The 20,743-nt window shown below is 35.3% G+C and overlaps 3 protein-coding genes across 3 annotated transcripts; 1 reads left to right on the top strand and 2 right to left on the bottom strand.

Annotated features, from left to right (window-relative positions):
- Positions 1-1,037: 1,037 nt before the first annotated feature.
- Positions 1,038-5,751, bottom strand: LOC132273832 (uncharacterized membrane protein At4g09580). The gene is made up of 3 exons (XM_059774913.1): positions 4,969-5,751; positions 4,689-4,859; positions 1,038-1,697 (listed from the first exon to the last, which is right to left on the bottom strand). Exons 1-3 carry the CDS (start codon positions 5,164-5,166, stop codon positions 1,566-1,568), a joined length of 501 nt encoding a protein of 166 aa, XP_059630896.1. The 5' UTR covers positions 5,167-5,751; the 3' UTR covers positions 1,038-1,565.
- A 3,276-nt stretch (positions 5,752-9,027) lies between these two features.
- Positions 9,028-10,549, top strand: LOC132273277 (subtilisin-like protease SBT3.17). Its single transcript, XM_059774269.1, has 3 exons — positions 9,028-9,154; positions 9,254-9,348; positions 10,388-10,549. Exons 1-3 carry the CDS (start codon positions 9,051-9,053, stop codon positions 10,462-10,464), a joined length of 276 nt encoding a protein of 91 aa, XP_059630252.1. The 5' UTR covers positions 9,028-9,050; the 3' UTR covers positions 10,465-10,549.
- A 2,607-nt stretch (positions 10,550-13,156) lies between these two features.
- LOC132272575 (uncharacterized membrane protein At4g09580-like) lies at positions 13,157-17,722 on the bottom strand. Its single transcript, XM_059773697.1, has 4 exons — positions 17,717-17,722; positions 16,977-17,330; positions 16,697-16,867; positions 13,157-13,705 (listed from the first exon to the last, which is right to left on the bottom strand). Exons 1-4 carry the CDS (start codon positions 17,720-17,722, stop codon positions 13,574-13,576), a joined length of 663 nt encoding a protein of 220 aa, XP_059629680.1. The 3' UTR covers positions 13,157-13,573.
- Between the last annotated feature and the right edge of the window lie 3,021 nt (positions 17,723-20,743).

Raw genomic sequence — 20,743 nt, 5'->3', positions numbered from 1 at the left:
TTAATTTTAAAATTAAATTAATAAAATAATTATAAAATACTCTCTCTGTCCCAATATAAGTGACGGAGTAATAATTTTTAAGGGGACATGTGGGACCATATATTGTCTGCCTGAAAAATTACTAAGTTACCCTTTTAAGTTTTAAATATTGAAGTTTGAAATTTAAACTCAAAGGACATTTTTGGAATGATGTGAAATATATTATTTTAAAAAAGAAAGTGGACACTTATTTGGGGACGGTTAAAAAAAGAAAGCATGACACTTATTTTGAGACGAAAGGAGTAATAAATAGATAATAAGATAATTGAATTCCACACCATGAAACATATTGGATAACAAAAAATAAGGAACCACATCATCACCTTTTATTAAAATAAAGCTTATGTGGCAATTTACATTTAAAAAGTAGATAGATTAAATATTTATAGCACACAAGATACTTTTAAGGATTATTTTCCTCTCTTTTTACAATTCTCGAAACCTTTACTTAAAAGACTTGAAAGTTATAACCCAATGTCCAGAGGCGACTAATTGCTAATTGGGCCTAGTGATGACACCATTCTAGTCAAAAGAAAAAACTTGCCCCAACTTCTATTAGTGCTTTAAGCAATAGTGTCCCTCACAAAGCTACTCTGTTTAACGTATATTGTTGAGGTGTGTGAAGAAGCAAACGACATTCTCAAGTAAATCACATCTCAAAGGGTCAAAAGCAATTCAGTCCTCATCAAGTGAAAACAAACTAGGCAAAGAACATAATTCACTACTTTAATAAATAACTCATATCAAATTGCACTTAGCATTTGTAAAAGAAAAACTTAGTTGGAAATAGAAATGGCAATACAAATTCCGGCACCTCTTGTAGCTTCCAGTGCTCCTCTTCCCTAATCCTCTTTCAGCCTCAGTCTCCATTTCCTCTGTGTGTGTGTGTGTGTGAGAGAGAGAGAGAGAGAGAGAATTCTCCAACAGCAGAGGCTGATAAACTGTGAAGGCAAAATAAGTATTGAAGGGTTGAAAATTTCCTACAAAACATGTTGGTATTAACCAATGGATCTTCAATTTTCATTCATCGGGTGTGGCGTGAGCTTTCTCAAGCAAATTTCATTTCACCATATCAAGCTGGTAACATGATCATCAACAGACTATAAGACTGAAACGAATGGCCACACGAAGGTGTTTAAATATATATCCTTTTCCTAATACATGACCGAAATGGCTCTAACAATTCAATCAGAAATCATCGTGTATAGAGATGCTACTATCAACATTCCATAGTACACCTATAGTCCAGAATTCCCATATAATCCCTACTGGGAGATCATACGGATTAACATACAGAAACAATCAAATGAAGGAATACATCTGCTTTTTGTGCTTTTGTAGGGCGAGTAATCAACTGGTGTGTATCACAAGCAAAGATGAAGACACATCCTGCCTTAAGGTTATCTAGACAACAAGGGTCGTGCACCTTAATTCTTTCTTGTGTCCTATAATCTGTGTTACAGTCAAGTAGTAATCATCTCAAGCTCCCTTTGATTAATAAAGCGGAGGGAGCCAGCCGGTGGCTATTATTCATACACTCGCTTCCTCTTTAAGAGGGTAGGAATTATGATGAAAGATCCATTGAGGAAAAGCACAGATAAGGTCTTGAAATCGTACAGATCTTTGACTGACTTCAGATCCCCAAGAGCAAGGCCAGCCTGAAGACAACAAAAGTAGAAGCTCCGGTTAGGTTAGAGTGCCAAAAGAACAAGCAAAATTAGCTTCAGAACATAGTTTACTACTATGGAATTGATTAATATTCTGTCACTAATAGGGGGAGGTGCAGGGTCCAAGTCTTAATTGGAACAGGTGTCCATTGTAAGCTTGCTTTAAAAAGCAACTCGAGCTCAACCCAAGATATAAAATCTTCAACCATTTAACCCGAGCGCAACCCAACCCGAGCCCAACCCATCCTTAATTTCTTAAGTTTGGGTTGAATTCGGGCTTGCAACTCAGGTTGAAATTTCGGGTTGACTTCGGGCTTCTAACTCGGGTTTGCTATTTCAGGTTAGAATTCGGGTTTGCTTAAATAACAAATGAAATAGCCATTTTAGGGTTACTAAAGGATATCCAGTGTATTGCATATATGTTACAATCACGTGAACTCACTAACTAACCAATCACATACAACCAGCACAAATATAAATACATGTATATAATATATAACATATATATTGGGTTCATTGTTCGGGTTCATAAGTCGGGTTCGTCAGGTTTTGTAATTCGGGACAGGCTCGGGTTGGGCTTCAGGTTGTCTGACACAGTAACCCGAGCCCAGCAAAAAATAAAATCGGAATGTTACTTTTCAACCCAAGCCCACCCGAGTTGCATCCCTATCTAATACTAACTAGAAGTAACAAAAAACATGCATTTGATGACCAGATGGTTCCTATCCTCTTAGTAACCACTTTGCCCTTTCACTCACTTTTTTTTGAACATTTTGATTGCCATTTCGTCCTTCCGTTGACCTTTTTATTTTAAAAAGAAGCAGGAATAGAAAAACTTCCTCTGTAAAGGCAACAAAGAAGATACGCTAATGAATTCAAATAGAAACAGGAGAATAAAATGATGGTAGAATTTTAAAAACAAATAATATTTTTACAAATTTATAAGTATATAAATTAATTAAAAACCTACAGTTCCCTATTTTAGTCAATGATAGATTTATAAACATCTTGTTATCCTATAATGAACATAAACCAATTCCATTAAATGGAAAAGAGAGGATAGAGAACTGAGTAGATATAGCCTGTAGGATAATACTAAACACCATGCTAATCTGACATTTAAGCCTAATCCAGGACTCTTTGTTATGTTACAGTCTCCTAAATTTTTTTTTTTTTTTGTTTTACAAATATTTCGTAAAGAACATGCCACGAGTTTTAAAAAAAAAGGGTTGATGGGTAAAACAGAATTTAGAAGAACCAATTATCAAGGATGATCTAGGTGAATATTGTGTACCACCAAACTCATTCTATATCAAATTTAGAGTGAAACTATACACTATAGTGAAATAGAAGTGCTTTAGCTCTTTCAGACAAATCTGGCATATAATCAAGTTGAATCTTGAATAATCGGACCGAGACTTTCAGAGAAACGATCAGGTTCACATATTGGTAAGGATAACAAATTACCTTCCGGCTCCCACAGATCAGCAGACTAATGATGTGAATCAATTGTTTGGCTTTTATAGTATTTTGATAATACTAAATAGCTACAAATTATATAACCAAGTGTGAAGTTTTACACTCTCAAAAAGATTACTTTTTAAGAGTTTTGTGTTCCAATACTCCAAGATTACTCTTAATCCTCAAAGAGGATGGGAGGGGTTCGAGCCCAGGAGTGGGCAAAAAGGTAAGTGTGTGTGTGCGTGTGAAAAAAAAAAAAGTCCTAGCTGAAGAAGGCAAGAAGCTACAGAAACATGGCCAACAAAAGGACACTAAATAAACAGAGTACACTACGTATCTCAACAAGGATGATAGGTATGTAAAGAACACATCCAATAACACCCTTTTAAAAGGATCCAAGATTACTCTTAAAAGATTAATCAGAATACCAGCTGTGTTGTTCTAGAAGAAAATATATATAAATAAATAAAAATGGGTGTGGGAACTAGCTGAAGAAGCTACCGTAACATGGCCAACAAAAGGACACTATATAAACAAAGCATACTACTTCATATGTAACATATATCAACAAGGATAGTCGTGTAAAGAACCCATCCAATTACACCCTTTTAAAATTATCCTGTTCATATCCACCTAGACCTCTATTATAAACGCAAAAGGAAATTGGTTTCAGAAAACTTGCATTTCCTTGACCACATTGGTATTCTCTATCGAAATAATGTTTCAGACTCTCTCAACTACAAGAGACTCCCCAAACTGGAGACAGACAGAGACCCAGAAAAATCAACTATACAACAAGGGATGGGAAGATTATCACATTAACCCTTCTTGGCAAAACCTTAAATATCATTATAACTTGTTAGCCAATGTCTATCATCTAGAAATCAATCCTTCCAACAGGAAAAACCTCATGGAAAAGCACCCCCTTTGCAATTTACTGGATTCCATTAATATCTTTAAGGAGAAAAAAGGACTTCAAGTCAAGGACAAAGGGACGAAAATCTTTAACCAACATGGAGAGCAACCCGAGTCTAAATCCAGTCAACTGACAGAAACAAAGGAACAAACATAATTGCCCCCATGCAACCACCAACCCACATCCTATTTCCTAACATACAGATCAAGTGGAACTCCACATGGGCAATATCCCGGTCATTAACATGCTGTATAACCCTAAAAGACCTAAGAGCAAAATCATCCTCCCTCTACATAAGCGCCCTTAATTTACATAGTCCAGAACAACTACACAACAGTTAAGGGTACTTGTGCTCTTAGAAAAGTCAGTGCGTCTCTGAAATGTCAATGGTGCCTACCAAAATTCAAATATTGTGAAAGAAAATTCAGAGGAACAAACATAATAAAAGAAACCAAAACCAACCACTGGTCCACTACCATAGCAAGCTAAAGTCTTTTTACTATAAAAAATAAATAAATAAAATTAGAAATGATGAAAGTCAATCTTCATAGAATGATATATTTTCAACATAGATGACTAGTGTTGGATGATTAAAATAGACTTACTCTGACAGTGATATATGAAGCTGGAATAAGTCCAATCACTGTTGCCAGAAAGAAAACATGAAATGGTATATCCACAATTGGAGATGCCAGATTGACGAAAAGGTTGGGCAAGGTTGGAGTAATCCTCAAAAAAAGCATGTAATTCAGCAACTTTTCCCTACGCTTTGATATCTGAATCAAAAAGTTTCAATTTAGTATGGGACCAGGAATTAGAGATATTGTGAAAAAATTCAATATATGGTAAATATAAGACAACTGCGATAGAGAACACAAAAAGTACCTCTGCCTGAAAAAATCTCAACTTGTCAGGCCACAACCAGTGAACTATGGGCCTGCCTATTAACTTGGACAGAAAATAGCAAGATGATGCTCCAGCCGTGGCATTAAAAACAACCAAGAAAAGGCCTCTGATAACGCCAAAGAGAGCTCCAGCTAACAATGACATGAAAATGGTGCCGGGAATCATAAATGTCTGCATGAATATGTATGTTGAACAGTATCCCAGAATGAATTTTGCTGGGAAAGCTTTAGCATATGTTGCAAGATGATGCCTGAAACAAAACGCAGAACAACATAATTCAGGGAAAGTATGACACAGTTCAGCATGATCATGAAAACCAGTAGAATTGAAGATCTAGACATCCTTAAATAAATAGATAAAACAAGGTAGTAAAGATCCCTTGGTTGGATTACGTTGTAAAGTTTTTGGATGAAAAAGATAACGAAAATCAAAACCAAATTCACAAAAGAAAAATAAAAAACAAACACTAAGGCCAAAGAACCAAATTCTTGCATGTGTGCTTGGCATGTAAGGAAATTCCTGATTCAATGTTTTCAAGATGTTGTAAATTATTCTTAAAATCGGAAAAAAATTTCAATTAGATGGTCCATAACATGTAATCATAATAGTGATAATAAGTTAAAATAGGTTTCTACATCCCTATTCATCATTTCAACTCAGATATAGCCATTGTAGGCCCCATTCTATGAGGGCTCTCCTTCCAAGTCTCTTTGTATTACCTGCATTGACTTTAAAAGGTATTTTATACTTGTCGGAGGCCATATAAGATAACTTTAACAAACCAAAACTATAGATAGGACAATCTAGTTACAATATTGTCTAATGAACAGGAAAAGATCTTTTCAAGATTTACAACTGCCATTACTTGCTCATTTCTCCAGATTTTGAAGCCATGAGCTTCAAAATATATCAATAAATTGGATACAAAATCTGTATGATCTTTTCTTTTCCTTTTATGTCCTTTTGTTAACTCTTCCACTCCCTCCCCCAATCAAGGTAGAACCAGAAAATCAAATATAATAAAGCTTAGCATAATGGAGCCAGCCCCCAATGAAACTAGCAAGCATTTAAATCAAGTCAGTTTTACTTTTTCCATTTTTTTTTTTAATCCTCTATCCTTAGTTTGATTTAGAATAATGGCTATGATTTGTTCCTGTAGTTTTCAAGTTAGTTCTTGGAACCACAATTTTCTGAGGCATTAGATTCTCATAAATGTTCATATTACTCAAGCTGACATTTTAGGGTTGTCTTTGTTTAAATATCTGTTTTATTATTATTTTTTATTTTTTTAGCTGTTTTCAGCCTTTTTGTTAGGTGTTTTATGTAAGATCTCAATTATCATAGATCACATAGATAAGATCCCCGTAATCATGGGATCACGTAGATAAGATCCCCGTAATCATGGGATCACGTATATTTTGACATATTTCATGTTTTTCTTTGATTTGGTTTCCCTTCTTTGTATCCTATTCTTGTACATAAATATAACTCTTGGCTCTCGGTTTGAGTAAGCCAAAACCCAAAACTACTTATTTTTGGTATCAGAGCAAAACAAAAACCTTCGCCTCCCCAACACCGCCATCTTCTCTCTCCCTCTCTCCATTTTTCCTCAACTCCAGTGCACCTCCATCTCCTCCCAACCCTTGCGCCGGACCCCTCGGGTAACCCTCTGTTTTTTAATCCTTTTTTAGGATAATTCCCTTAGGTTTTTTATGACCTAAGGGTCCTTCTGGCCTTTTTTTTTTTTCTTTGTGGGCTGCCGGTGTTTGTTCGGTACCATATTTGGAGGAAAGCGCGTCGATTTTTCTGCCCTTGTTTTTTTTCTCTTTCCTCCTGCTTTCATGTGTGGATTAGCCTTATTTTGGTAATATGACTGATTCTAGTAGCCAAAATGACACTTTATCCTCGATCTAGCATACTTTATCTTCGGCACATCATAATCCGACATAGCGGGTTACTAGTGTGCTCTTGAATGGGCGCAACTTCGTATCTTGGTCCCGTTCTCCTCAACTCTATATTGGAGGGAAAGGAAAAACTGGTTGGCTTTTGGGTCTAGTCAAGGAACCGAAAAAGACGAACACTAAATATATTGCATGGGATATGGACAGGTGCACCATCCTGGATTGGATCTTCAACTCAATGGAGGAGCGTATTTATAATATGTTCATGTTTCACACTTCTGTTTTTCGTCTGTGGCAAACCCTTAACAAGATGTATGCTCGTTCCCGCAATGATGCTCGTATCTTTGAACTCTATCAGGAGATTGCTCATGCATCTCAAGAGACACTCAAGCTCTCAGTATCAAAGTATTTTGGGTACCTCTAGTCTAGGTGGGAAGAATTAGCATAGTATGAACCTCTCTCCGATTTCTCTGAAGAAGCTGCAACTCTTTTGGTCAAGAGACTGGACCGCCAGCATACCTACTAGTTTTTTATAGGTTTACGATCTGAGTATGATGCTCTTAGAATTCAGATCATAAACCCCTCTCCTATGCTTGATTCATACGATGCCTTTGCTACTGTTGACCATGAGGAGCCTAGACGTCAGATCTCTCAGCCAGTAACTTTACCAAAGACTAGTAGGTATGCTGTGGGGGGTGTGTTATGGTGTGGGGTGGGTGTGGGGGGTTTGAGGTTTGAACAGCTTCTTCTTGCTGCTCCAGTCATTACCATAATCATTAACTATAGCTTTTTCATTGCAATTATTGTGGCAATAAATATAGTAATGGAAATTGTTCTTTCCGTTTGTCCTTTTCTAGATGCTATAAGTTATTGATATGTTGATTTTGCTTTAGATGCTGGAATCAGCTCTAAATCATCTGCTTGAAGGACGCCACGTCTACGATAAAACAACTTCGGATTCTTTGACAAACGACAATCCTGAGGTCTATGCTAAATTTTGGAGTCAATTGCAGATGCTGTTGAAGAAAATGCTAGCCACGGCACTTTCCACAAGTACAAACAAGTCTTCTCTTAATCCCCAGCCAACTCCATCTAATCGATCTGGAGACGTTGGAAAGCTCAGGGAGCTTTACAAGATGTCTTTGAAGACCACAGATCTCAGTCAGCTGCATGCTATGCACAGCTTGTGGACATCCTAATCAGAACGGCTTTTACAGTTCACACTTCATTTCTAAAATCTTCTGCCATATTTATTATATTCAAAATGTTCGTTCTATGGTAGTGTATGGTTTCTCCGCTTATAATCGTCATTTTGCATGATAGCCTAAAACCAATTTGGGAATAGGAGGATCTTGGATTCAGAAGATTTTGAAGATGAAACATGTGACATTTTATGTTGATACGCAGTTTTGATTATGAAATTTTCTGTATAAATGGGAAGCACAAGACTTATGATCTTGGATGCATGGTTCTGTTGGCTATCTGAGGTTCATGTTCAATGTAAATGTTATTGAAATCTTAGTATGTGGACATTATTTTCTTCCCTTCCTTTTAGCATGTGTGTGTGTGTGTGTCTCTCTCTCTCTCTCTCTCTCTCTCTCTCTCTATATATATATATATATATATGTATCTATCTATCAGGATTAAACATTTCAAGGTTATTCCCCTAAATGGGTCCAAATAAAGAAATTGCTTTTTTGTATCAAGAATGTGTGAGATTGACTAAAATTTAAATGGTGGTATCGGGTCTCTTAGAACACCTCGTGGGTTATCACGGGACACGAGATTGACTAGCTTCTAATCTATTTTGGGACCAAGTTCTAATAGAAAACTACACAACAACATTTGCTTGATTTAGAGTCCGATATTTCATTGTCCAATTTATAGTATAATCATTCTTGGTTTTCCTTCTTTTAACAGAAAGTGTTGTGTTTATCCTTGAATTGAGTACTAAATCTATCTTCTGAGGTATAACAAACCTCATATGAGTGTATATATATATATAGACGTGTGTATATAATATATATATATAACTTGGTCCGCATAATTGATTACGAAATCAGACCCTTTTGGATTCGTTATTCTCGCACATCATATCAAAAAATGAAGATGACAAACAGCTTTTTGTTGGTTTCATTGGTGTTGATTTGGTCATCAGTAATGGCGGACTTACAGGGAACCGTTAACATGGTTTACACCGAGAAGCCCAATGGCGAAAACCAAGACTCCTATAACCTCCATACCCTTTCTGCCGTCCTCGGCAGGTTCATTCTCTCTCTCTATACATATTCTGTATATATATTCTCTATATATATAATATAATATATATGTGTGCGTAACTGTGTGTTGATTGATTGTATTAGCGAGGAGAAGGCGAAGGATGCGCTAATTTACAACTATGAAAGTGTTGGTGGATTCTCTGCCAAACTTACTCCCGAAGAGACCGCCCAAATCAAAAGTGAGTTTTCTTTTTTCTGTTTTTTTCTTTCTTTTTTTATTTTTATTTTTATTTTTATTTTTTAAATTTATGTAATTAAGTTATACTTGTTGTTTTATTTATTCTGTAGTCAATTCCATATACAATGAATATGATTGATTGAATATTTTTGGGGGCATCTTTATCAGACCCACATTTTATTTTCCTTCATAATCATCATAATTTCATGAAAGCATATATCATAATAATATAGGCTAATTTCATAAAATCTCTATTATTTTCAAATTTTGCTAATAAATTTCTAATTATTGGACTCGTTAATTTGGATGTAAAATGACAAATTTAACCTTACTATTTAAAGTTAAATTTAAAAATTTTTTTTTTTTTTCAATTACAAAAATACCATTGTCTTCTTCATCACCTCTCTCTCTCTAAAACAGACCCAAACCTATGGGATTAGCCTTTTTTTTAGGTGATAATGGCAGACCTAACAATTAAGAATGGAGATTAATTTGGAATAGACACAAACCTCTGTGTTAAAACAGTCACTGTTTGTGTGATTATGGGCGTTTTAAGTAAACTAATTTTTTATCAGAAAAAACTCTCCAACTATGTAAAAGAGTGGATATTTGGTCCAAAATACTCTTATTGTATTTGAATCATAATTTGTCCGAATTTCAAAAATTCATATCTCACAAACTGTGTATCAAAAAATTAAAAATAATATGTGCACGGAGAACTTATGAAACAAGGCTTCTAGAAATATAAAATTTGTGCAACAAGCCACCATAATCAGAGAGAAATAAGCAATCTAAGAATTTGTTTCCGCAGTCTTATTTTATTTTTATTACTTAGGATATTTGCAATAAAATTTTCAAAATTATTCATTTGCATACGTAGCATAACATATAAAAAAAATTTCAGAATTATTCATGTCCTGTGGAGTGGATCCTGTGCCGCTAGAATATCGCTAATACACTATTATATATACATATATGTTGTATATATTAGAAGATTTTGAGCAGTTGTCCTGATTGAAATATATATATTTTTTTGGCAGAGCAACCCGGTGTTCTTGAGGTTGTCCCAAGTAAGTCAGCCCAGCTGCAAGCAGGAACTCATAATCTGAGAGTGTGAAAAACTTTAAATTCTCAATGTTTAAATGACTATATCTATATGTTCACAGCACTTTGTATTCCAAGTTAATGTACACTCAAAACCACTCTTAATGCGTGTTGTCAATTGTATATTTAGCTTTGTATAGCAAAGTGCTTGTGTAGATTATATATATATATATATATATATATATATATGCCAAATTGCAATTGTGATTCTTTACTTGTTCAAACACAGGGATGTTATGGTCACAAACCGCTTTTGTTTTCATTGGATTCGAGATTTTCCATACCAACTTTCTCAGTGTGTAAGAAATTATTTAACACAAGATATATTATTTAACAAAATGCACATTCGATTGAACAAGACAATATTCATAGTAACATATATTATATTATAAAAAATTGTTAAATAATATATCTTGTGTGTGTAAGAAATTATATATACAATGTGTTATGATATTATAAATTATTTTAAATATAATATTTATGTATAATATAATATAGTATAGATATCGTATATAATAATATAAAATTTCTATTGCATAATAATTTACTAATATTATATAAATTAAATAAATAATATATAATTAATTAAAATATAATAGTTCACTGCAACGGGTCTTCGAAAATGCCCTGTACACTTCTTTCTCACCCGGGCCAACAACATTATGTTATCAAACAAACCTTTCCTCTATATTTTGTTACATTAGCCCGAGGCATTGAAAGAGATCTTAGTTAATCATTTATTAGAGTATCTGGGGTGCGGATCAAAGTAGATAAGATTTATGTAAAGTAGAGAGAGGGGATGGCATGAGCAAAAGATGGAGTATGAATTTAGTGGCCCCTACATGCTCCTATCTATCCTATTGTTTATGGATATAGAATCGTATATGTTATATCCATTTGTTTAGAATATTTTATATGCTTCTATCTGGTCTCTTCTCTCGGCATCAATGTTTTTTTTTTTTTTTGGTCTCTTTGCACAACATTAGCTATACCTTTTGCCTATACAACTCTCTCTCTATGGTTTTTCAATTTTTTGGTGATCTGTTTTCAGTCCTCAACGACTATTTTATCTCAACGGCTCTTTTATTATTCAATAGTTTTCTTCACTCAAATGGCTTTTTTATTTATTTTTTCAAAAAGACACTATAAATACTAATTCAACTCTATTAACAATTCTTATCTTCAACAATTATCTCTCTCAATATTTCTTTTAACATTCATCTCCACTGATCCTCTACCTCCATTCTTTCGCCGCCATCTCAATCAATCACATAACTCCGAATTACCACCGCAATCCAATTATAATTTGGATTCTTTAAATTTTTTTCAATCCGAAAATCCATCTCAACCCCTAATACTCTTATTTTCCATACCCACCACATTCCCAATTTCAAATTTTTTTCAATCCGAAAGAAGTAGACTTGATAATTGAAAGAAGATAGAATGAGTGGTTTATATAGAAATTGAAATATAGTCATTGAGAATATAGCCGCTGGGAATATAACCGTTGGAAAAAGACAAAAAAATAATAAATTTAAAATTTTTTTTATTTAATTTTAAAATTAAATTAATAAAATAATTATAAAATACTCCCTCCGTCCCAATATAAGTGTCACTTATGGGGAGTAACAATTTTTAAGGGGACATGTGGGACCATGTATTGCCTGCCTGAAAAATTACTAAGTTACCTTTTTAAGTTTTGAATATTGAAATTTGAAATTTAAACTCAAAGGACATTTTTGGAATGATGTGAAATATATTATTTTAAAAAAGAAAGTGGACACTTATTTGGGGACAGTTAAAAAAGGAAAGCATGACACTTATTTTGAGACGAATGGAGTAATAAATAGATAATAAGATAATTGAGTTATACACATGAAACATATTGGATAACAAAAAATAAGGTACCACATCATCACCTTTTATTAAAATAAAGCTTATGTGGCAATTTACATTTAAAAAGTAGATAGATTAAATATTTATAGCACACAAGATACTTTTAAGGATTATTTTCCTCTCTTTTTACAATTCTCGAAACCTTTACTTAAAAGACTTGAAAGTTATAACCCAATGTCCAGAGGCGACTAATTGCTAATTGGGCCTAGTGATGACACCATTCTAGTCAAAAGAAAAAACTTGCCCCAACTTCTATTAGTGCTTTAAGCAATAGTGTCCCTCACAAAGCTACTCTGTTTAACGTATATTGTTGAGGTGTGTGAAGAAGCAAACGACATTCTCAAGTAAATCACATCTCAAAGGGTCAAAAGCAATTCAGTCCTCATCAAGTGAAAACAAACTAGGCAAAGAACATAATTCACTACTTTAATAAATAACTCATATCAAATTGCACTTAGCATTTGTAAAAGAAAAACTTAGTTGGAAATAGAAATGGCAATACAAATTCCGGCACCTCTTGTAGCTTCCAGTGCTCCTCTTCCCTAATCCTCTTTCAGCCTCAGTCTCCATTTCCTCTGTGTGTGTGTGTGTGTGAGAGAGAGAGAGAGAGAGAGAATTCTCCAACAGCAGAGGCTGATAAACTGTGAAGGCAAAATAAGTATTGAAGGGTTGAAAATTTCCTACAAAACATGTTGGTATTAACCAATGGATCTTCAATTTTCATTCATCGGGTGTGGCGTGAGCTTTCTCAAGCAAATTTCATTTCACCATATCAAGCTGGTAACATGATCATCAACAGACTATAAGACTGAAACGAATGGCCACACGAAGGTGTTTAAATATATATCCTTTTCCTAATACATGACCGAAATGGCTCTAACAATTCAATCAGAAATCATCGTGTATAGAGATGCTACTATCAACATTCCATAGTACACCTATAGTCCAGAATTCCCATATAATCCCTACTGGGAGATCATACGGATTAACATACAGAAACAATCAAATGAAGGAATACATCTGCTTTTTGTGCTTTTGTAGGGCGAGTAATCAACTGGTGTGTATCACAAGCAAAGATGAAGACACATCCTGCCTTAAGGTTATCTAGACAACAAGGGTCGTGCACCTTAATTCTTTCTTGTGTCCTATAATCTGTGTTACAGTCAAGTAGTAATCATCTCAAGCTCCCTTTGATTAATAAAGCGGAGGGAGCCAGCCGGTGGCTATTATTCATACACTCGCTTCCTCTTTAAGAGGGTAGGAATTATAATGACAGATCCAATGAGGAAAAGCACAGATAAGGTCTTGAAATCGTACAGATCTTTGACTGACTTCAGATCCCCAAGAGCAAGGCCAGCCTGAAGACAACAAAAGTAGAAGCTCCGGTTAGGTTAGAGTGCCAAAAGAACAAGCAAAATTAGCTTCAGAACATAGTTTACTACTATGGAATTGATTAATATTCTGTCACTAATAGGGGGAGGTGCAGGGTCCAAGTCTTAGTTGGAACAGGTGTCCATTGTAAGCTTGCTTTAAAAAGCAACTCGAGCTCAACCCAAGATATAAAATCTTCAACCATTTAACCCGAGCGCAACCCAACCCGAGCCCAACCCATCCTTAATTTCTTAAGTTTGGGTTGAATTCGGGCTTGCAACTCAGGTTGAAATTTCGGGTTGACTTCGGGCTTCTAACTCGGGTTTGCTATTTCAGGTTAGAATTCGGGTTTGCTTAAATAACAAATGAAATAGCCATTTTAGGGTTACTAAAGGATATCCAGTGTATTGCATATATGTTACAATCACGTGAACTCACTAACTAACCAATCACATACAACCAGCACAAATATAAATACATGTATATAATATATAACATATATATTGGGTTCATTGTTCGGGTTCATAAGTCGGGTTCGTCAGGTTTTGTAATTCGGGACAGGCTCGGGTTGGGCTTCAGGTTGTCTGACACAGTAACCCGAGCCCAGCAAAAAATAAAATCGGAATGTTACTTTTCAACCCAAGCCCACCCGAGTTGCATCCCTATCTAATACTAACTAGAAGTAACAAAAAACATGCATTTGATGACCAGATGGTTCCTATCCTCTTAGTAACCACTTTGCCCTTTCACTCACTTTTTTTTGAACATTTTGATTGCCATTTCGTCCTTCCGTTGACCTTTTTATTTTAAAAAGAAGCAGGAATAGAAAAACTTCCTCTGTAAAGGCAACAAAGAAGATACGCTAATGAATTCAAATAGAAACAGGAGAATAAAATGATGGTAGAATTTTAAAAACAAATAATATTTTTACAAATTTATAAGTATATAAATTAATTAAAAACCTACAGTTCCCTATTTTAGTCAATGATAGATTTATAAACATCTTGTTATCCTATAATGAACATAAACCAATTCCATTAAATGGAAAAGAGAGGATAGAGAACTGAGTAGATATAGCCTGTAGGATAATACTAAACACCATGCTAATCTGACATTTAAGCCTAATCCAGGACTCTTTGTTATGTTACAGTCTCCTAAATTTTTTTTTTTTTTTGTTTTACAAATATTTCGTAAAGAACATGCCACGAGTTTTAAAAAAAAAGGGTTGATGGGTAAAACAGAATTTAGAAGAACCAATTATCAAGGATGATCTAGGTGAATATTGTGTACCACCAAACTCATTCTATATCAAATTTAGAGTGAAACTATACACTATAGTGAAATAGAAGTGCTTTAGCTCTTTCAGACAAATCTGGCATATAATCAAGTTGAATCTTGAATAATCGGACCGAGACTTTCAGAGAAACGATCAGGTTCACATATTGGTAAGGATAACAAATTACCTTCCGGCTCCCACAGATCAGCAGACTAATGATGTGAATCAATTGTTTGGCTTTTATAGTATTTTGATAATACTAAATAGCTACAAATTATATAACCAAGTGTGAAGTTTTACACTCTCAAAAAGATTACTTTTTAAGAGTTTTGTGTTCCAATACTCCAAGATTACTCTTAATCCTCAAAGAGGATGGGAGGGGTTCGAGCCCAGGAGTGGGCAAAAAGGTAAGTGTGTGTGTGCGTGTGAAAAAAAAAAAAGTCCTAGCTGAAGAAGGCAAGAAGCTACAGAAACATGGCCAACAAAAGGACACTAAATAAACAGAGTACACTACGTATCTCAACAAGGATGATAGGTATGTAAAGAACACATCCAATAACACCCTTTTAAAAGGATCCAAGATTACTCTTAAAAGATTAATCAGAATACCAGCTGTGTTGTTCTAGAAGAAAATATATATAAATAAATAAAAATGGGTGTGGGAACTAGCTGAAGAAGCTACCGTAACATGGCCAACAAAAGGACACTATATAAACAAAGCATACTACTTCATATGTAACATATATCAACAAGGATAGTCGTGTAAAGAACCCATCCAATTACACCCTTTTAAAATTATCCTGTTCATATCCACCTAGACCTCTATTATAAACGCAAAAGGAAATTGGTTTCAGAAAACTTGCATTTCCTTGACCACATTGGTATTCTCTATCGAAATAATGTTTCAGACTCTCTCAACTACAAGAGACTCCCCAAACTGGAGACAGACAGAGACCCAGAAAAATCAACTATACAACAAGGGATGGGAAGATTATCACATTAACCCTTCTTGGCAAAACCTTAAATATCATTATAACTTGTTAGCCAATGTCTATCATCTAGAAATCAATCCTTCCAACAGGAAAAACCTCATGGAAAAGCACCCCCTTTGCAATTTACTGGATTCCATTAATATCTTTAAGGAGAAAAAAGGACTTCAAGTCAAGGACAAAGGGACGAAAATCTTTAACCAACATGGAGAGCAACCCGAGTCTAAATCCAGTCAACTGACAGAAACAAAGGAACAAACATAATTGCCCCCATGCAACCACCAACCCACATCCTATTTCCTAACATACAGATCAAGTGGAACTCCACATGGGCAATATCCCGGTCATTAACATGCTGTATAACCCTAAAAGACCTAAGAGCAAAATCATCCTCCCTCTACATAAGCGCCCTTAATTTACATAGTCCAGAACAACTACACAACAGTTAAGGGTACTTGTGCTCTTAGAAAAGTCAGTGCGTCTCTGAAATGTCAATGGTGCCTACCAAAATTCAAATATTGTGAAAGAAAATTCAGAGGAACAAACATAATAAAAGAAACCAAAACCAACCACTGGTCCACTACCATAGCAAGCTAAAGTCTTTTTACTATAAAAAATAAATAAATAAAATTAGAAATGATGAAAGTCAATCTTCATAGAATGATATATTTTCAACATAGATGACTAGTGTTGGATGATTAAAATAGACTTACTCTGACAGTGATATATGAAGCTGGAATAAGTCCAATCACTGTTGCCAGAAAGAAAACATGAAATGGTATATCCACAATTGGAGATGCCAGATTGACGAAAAGGTTGGGCAAGGTTGGAGTAATCCTCAAAAAAAGCATGTAATTCAGCAACTTTTCCCTACGCTTTGATATCTGAATCAAAAAGTTTCAATTTAGTATGGGACCAGGAATTAGAGATATTGTGAAAAAATTCAATATATGGTAAATATAAGACAACTGCGATAGAGAACACAAAAAGTACCTCTGCCTGAAAAAATCTCAACTTGTCAGGCCACAACCAGTGAACTATGGGCCTGCCTATTAACTTGGACAGAAAATAGCAAGATGATGCTCCAGCCGTGGCATTAAAAACAACCAAGAAAAGGCCTCTGATAACGCCAAAGAGAGCTCCAGCTAACAATGACATGAAAATGGTGCCGGGAATCATAAATGTCTGCATGAATATGTATGTTGAACAGTATCCCAGAATGAATTTTGCTGGGAAAGCTTTAGCATATGTTGCAAGATGATGCCTGAAACAAAACGCAGAACAACATAATTCAGGGAAAGTATGACACAGTTCAGCATGATCATGAAAACCAGTAGAATTGAAGATCTAGACATCCTTAAATAAATAGATAAAACAAGGTAGTAAAGATCCCTTGGTTGGATTACGTTGTAAAGTTTTTGGATGAAAAAGATAACGAAAATCAAAACCAAATTCACAAAAGAAAAATAAAAAACAAACACTAAGGCCAAAGAACCAAATTCTTGCATGTGTGCTTGGCATGTAAGGAAATTCCTGATTCAATGTTTTCAAGATGTTGTAAATTATTCTTAAAATCGGAAAAAAATTTCAATTAGATGGTCCATAACATGTAATCATAATAGTGATAATAAGTTAAAATAGGTTTCTACATCCCTATTCATCATTTCAACTCAGATATAGCCATTGTAGGCCCCATTCTATGAGGGCTCTCCTTCCAAGTCTCTTTGTATTACCTGCATTGACTTTAAAAGGTATTTTATACTTGTCGGAGGCCATATAAGATAACTTTAACAAACCAAAACTATAGATAGGACAATCTAGTTACAATATTGTCTAATGAACAGGAAAAGATCTTTTCAAGATTTACAACTGCCATTACTTGCTCATTTCTCCAGATTTTGAAGCCATGAGCTTCAAAATATATCAATAAATTGGATACAAAATCTGTATGATCTTTTCTTTTCCTTTTATGTCCTTTTGTTAACTCTTCCACTCCCTCCCCCAATCAAGGTAGAACCAGAAAATCAAATATAATAAAGCTTAGCATAATGGAGCCAGCCCCCAATGAAACTAGCAAGCATTTAAATCAAGTCAGTTTTACTTTTTCCATTTTTTTTTTTAATCCTCTATCCTTAGTTTGATTTAGAATAATGGCTATGATTTGTTCCTGTAGTTTTCAAGTTAGTTCTTGGAACCACAATTTTCTGAGGCATTAGATTCTCATAAATGTTCATATTACTCAAGCTGACATTTTAGGGTTGTCTTTGTTTAAATATCTGTTTTATTATTATTTTTTATTTTTTTAGCTGTTTTCAGCCTTTTTGTTAGGTGTTTTATGTAAGATCTCAATTATCATAGATCACATAGATAAGATCCCCGTAATCATGGGATCACGTAGATAAGATCCCCGTAATCATGGGATCACGTATATTTTGACATATTTCATGTTTTTCTTTGATTTGGTTTCCCTTCTTTGTATCCTATTCTTGTACATAAATATAACTCTTGGCTCTCGGTTTGAGTAAGCCAAAACCCAAAACTACTTATTTTTGGTATCAGAGCAAAACAAAAACCTTCGCCTCCCCAACACCGCCATCTTCTCTCTCCCTCTCTCCATTTTTCCTCAACTCCAGTGCACCTCCATCTCCTCCCAACCCTTGCGCCGGACCCCTCGGGTAACCCTCTGTTTTTTAATCCTTTTTTAGGATAATTCCCTTAGGTTTTTTATGACCTAAGGGTCCTTCTGGCCTTTTTTTTTTTTCTTTGTGGGCTGCCGGTGTTTGTTCGGTACCATATTTGGAGGAAAGCGCGTCGATTTTTCTGCCCTTGTTTTTTTTCTCTTTCCTCCTGCTTTCATGTGTGGATTAGCCTTATTTTGGTAATATGACTGATTCTAGTAGCCAAAATGACACTTTATCCTCGATCTAGCATACTTTATCTTCGGCACATCATAATCCGACATAGCGGGTTACTAGTGTGCTCTTGAATGGGCGCAACTTCGTATCTTGGTCCCGTTCTCCTCAACTCTATATTGGAGGGAAAGGAAAAACTGGTTGGCTTTTGGGTCTAGTCAAGGAACCGAAAAAGACGAACACTAAATATATTGCATGGGATATGGACAGGTGCACCATCCTGGATTGGATCTTCAACTCAATGGAGGAGCGTATTTATAATATGTTCATGTTTCACACTTCTGTTTTTCGTCTGTGGCAAACCCTTAACAAGATGTATGCTCGTTCCCGCAATGATGCTCGTATCTTTGAACTCTATCAGGAGATTGCTCATGCATCTCAAGAGACACTCAAGCTCTCAGTATCAAAGTATTTTGGGTACCTCTAGTCTAGGTGGGAAGAATTAGCATAGTATGAACCTCTCTCCGATTTCTCTGAAGAAGCTGCAACTCTTTTGGTCAAGAGACTGGACCGCCAGCATACCTACTAGTTTTTTATAGGTTTACGATCTGAGTATGATGCTCTTAGAATTCAGATCATAAACCCCTCTCCTATGCTTGATTCATACGATGCCTTTGCTACTGTTGACCATGAGGAGCCTAGACGTCAGATCTCTCAGCCAGTAACTTTACCAAAGACTAGTAGGTATGCTGTGGGGGGTGTGTTATGGTGTGGGGTGGGTGTGGGGGGTTTGAGGTTTGAACAGCTTCTTCTTGCTGCTCCAGTCATTACCATAATCATTAACTATAGCTTTTTCATTGCAATTATTGTGGCAATAAATATAGTAATGGAAATTGTTCTTTCCGTTTGTCCTTTTCTAGATGCTATAAGTTATTGATATGTTGATTTTGCTTTAGATGCTGGAATCAGCTCTAAATCATCTGCTTGAAGGACGCCACGTCTACGATAAAACAACTTCGGATTCTTTGACAAACGACAATCCTGAGGTCTATGCTAAATTTTGGAGTCAATTGCAGATGCTGTTGAAGAAAATGCTAGCCACGGCACTTTCCACAAGTACAAACAAGTCTTCTCTTAATCCCCAGCCAACTCCATCTAATCGATCTGGAGACGTTGGAAAGCTCAGGGAGCTTTACAAGATGTCTTTGAAGACCACAGATCTCAGTCAGCTGCATGCTATGCACAGCTTGTGGACATCCTAATCAGAACGGCTTTTACAGTTCACACTTCATTTCTAAAATCTTCTGCCATATTTATTATATTCAAAATGTTCGTTCTATGGTAGTGTATGGTTTCTCCGCTTATAATCGTCATTTTGCATGATAGCCTAAAACCAATTTGGGAATAGGAGGATCTTGGATTCAGAAGATTTTGAAGATGAAACATGTGACATTTTATGTTGATACGCAGTTTTGATTATGAAATTTTCTGTATAAATGGGAAGCACAAGACTTATGATCTTGGATGCATGGTTCTGTTGGCTATCTGAGGTTCATGTTCAATGTAAATGTTATTGAAATCTTAGTATGTGGACATTATTTTCTTCCCTTCCTTTTAGCATGTGTGTGTGTGTGTGTCTCTCTCTCTCTCTCTCTCTCTCTCTCTCTCTATATATATATATATATATATGTATCTATCTATCAGGATTAAACATTTCAAGGTTATTCCCCTAAATGGGTCCAAATAAAGAAATTGCTTTTTTGTATCAAGAATGTGTGAGATTGACTAAAATTTAAATGGTGGTATCGGGTCTCTTAGAACACCTCGTGGGTTATCACGGGACACGAGATTGACTAGCTTCTAATCTATTTTGGGACCAAGTTCTAATAGAAAACTACACAACAACAT

Source organism: Cornus florida, unplaced genomic scaffold, assembly GCF_030987335.1.
Source record: "Cornus florida cultivar Cherokee Brave unplaced genomic scaffold, ASM3098733v1 CherokeeBrave_3.0.0_Hap2_Chr09, whole genome shotgun sequence".
Classification (NCBI taxonomy): Eukaryota; Viridiplantae; Streptophyta; class Magnoliopsida; order Cornales; family Cornaceae; genus Cornus; species Cornus florida.
Note: the sequence above shows the minus strand (reverse complement) of the source record. Positions and strands in the feature narration are given on the sequence as shown.

Excerpts from the sequence above, each read along its gene's own strand:
- LOC132273832 (XM_059774913.1), bottom strand. The coding sequence starts at position 5,166 with ATGCAGACATTTATGATTCCCGGCACCATTTTCATGTCATTGTTAGCT. Across the intron at positions 4,860-4,968 it reads TGAGATTTTTTCAGGCAGAG|ATATCAAAGCGTAGGGAAAA; the intron begins GTACTTTTTGTG and ends TTTTTGATTCAG. Across the intron at positions 1,698-4,688 it reads CTTCATATATCACTGTCAGA|GCTGGCCTTGCTCTTGGGGA; the intron begins GTAAGTCTATTT and ends TGTTGTCTTCAG.
- LOC132273277 (XM_059774269.1), top strand. The coding sequence starts at position 9,051 with ATGGCGGACTTACAGGGAACCGTTAACATGGTTTACACCGAGAAGCCC. Across the intron at positions 9,155-9,253 it reads CTTTCTGCCGTCCTCGGCAG|CGAGGAGAAGGCGAAGGATG; the intron begins GTTCATTCTCTC and ends TGATTGTATTAG. Across the intron at positions 9,349-10,387 it reads AGAGACCGCCCAAATCAAAA|AGCAACCCGGTGTTCTTGAG; the intron begins GTGAGTTTTCTT and ends TTTTTTTGGCAG.
- LOC132272575 (XM_059773697.1), bottom strand. Across the intron at positions 16,868-16,976 it reads TGAGATTTTTTCAGGCAGAG|ATATCAAAGCGTAGGGAAAA; the intron begins GTACTTTTTGTG and ends TTTTTGATTCAG. Across the intron at positions 13,706-16,696 it reads CTTCATATATCACTGTCAGA|GCTGGCCTTGCTCTTGGGGA; the intron begins GTAAGTCTATTT and ends TGTTGTCTTCAG.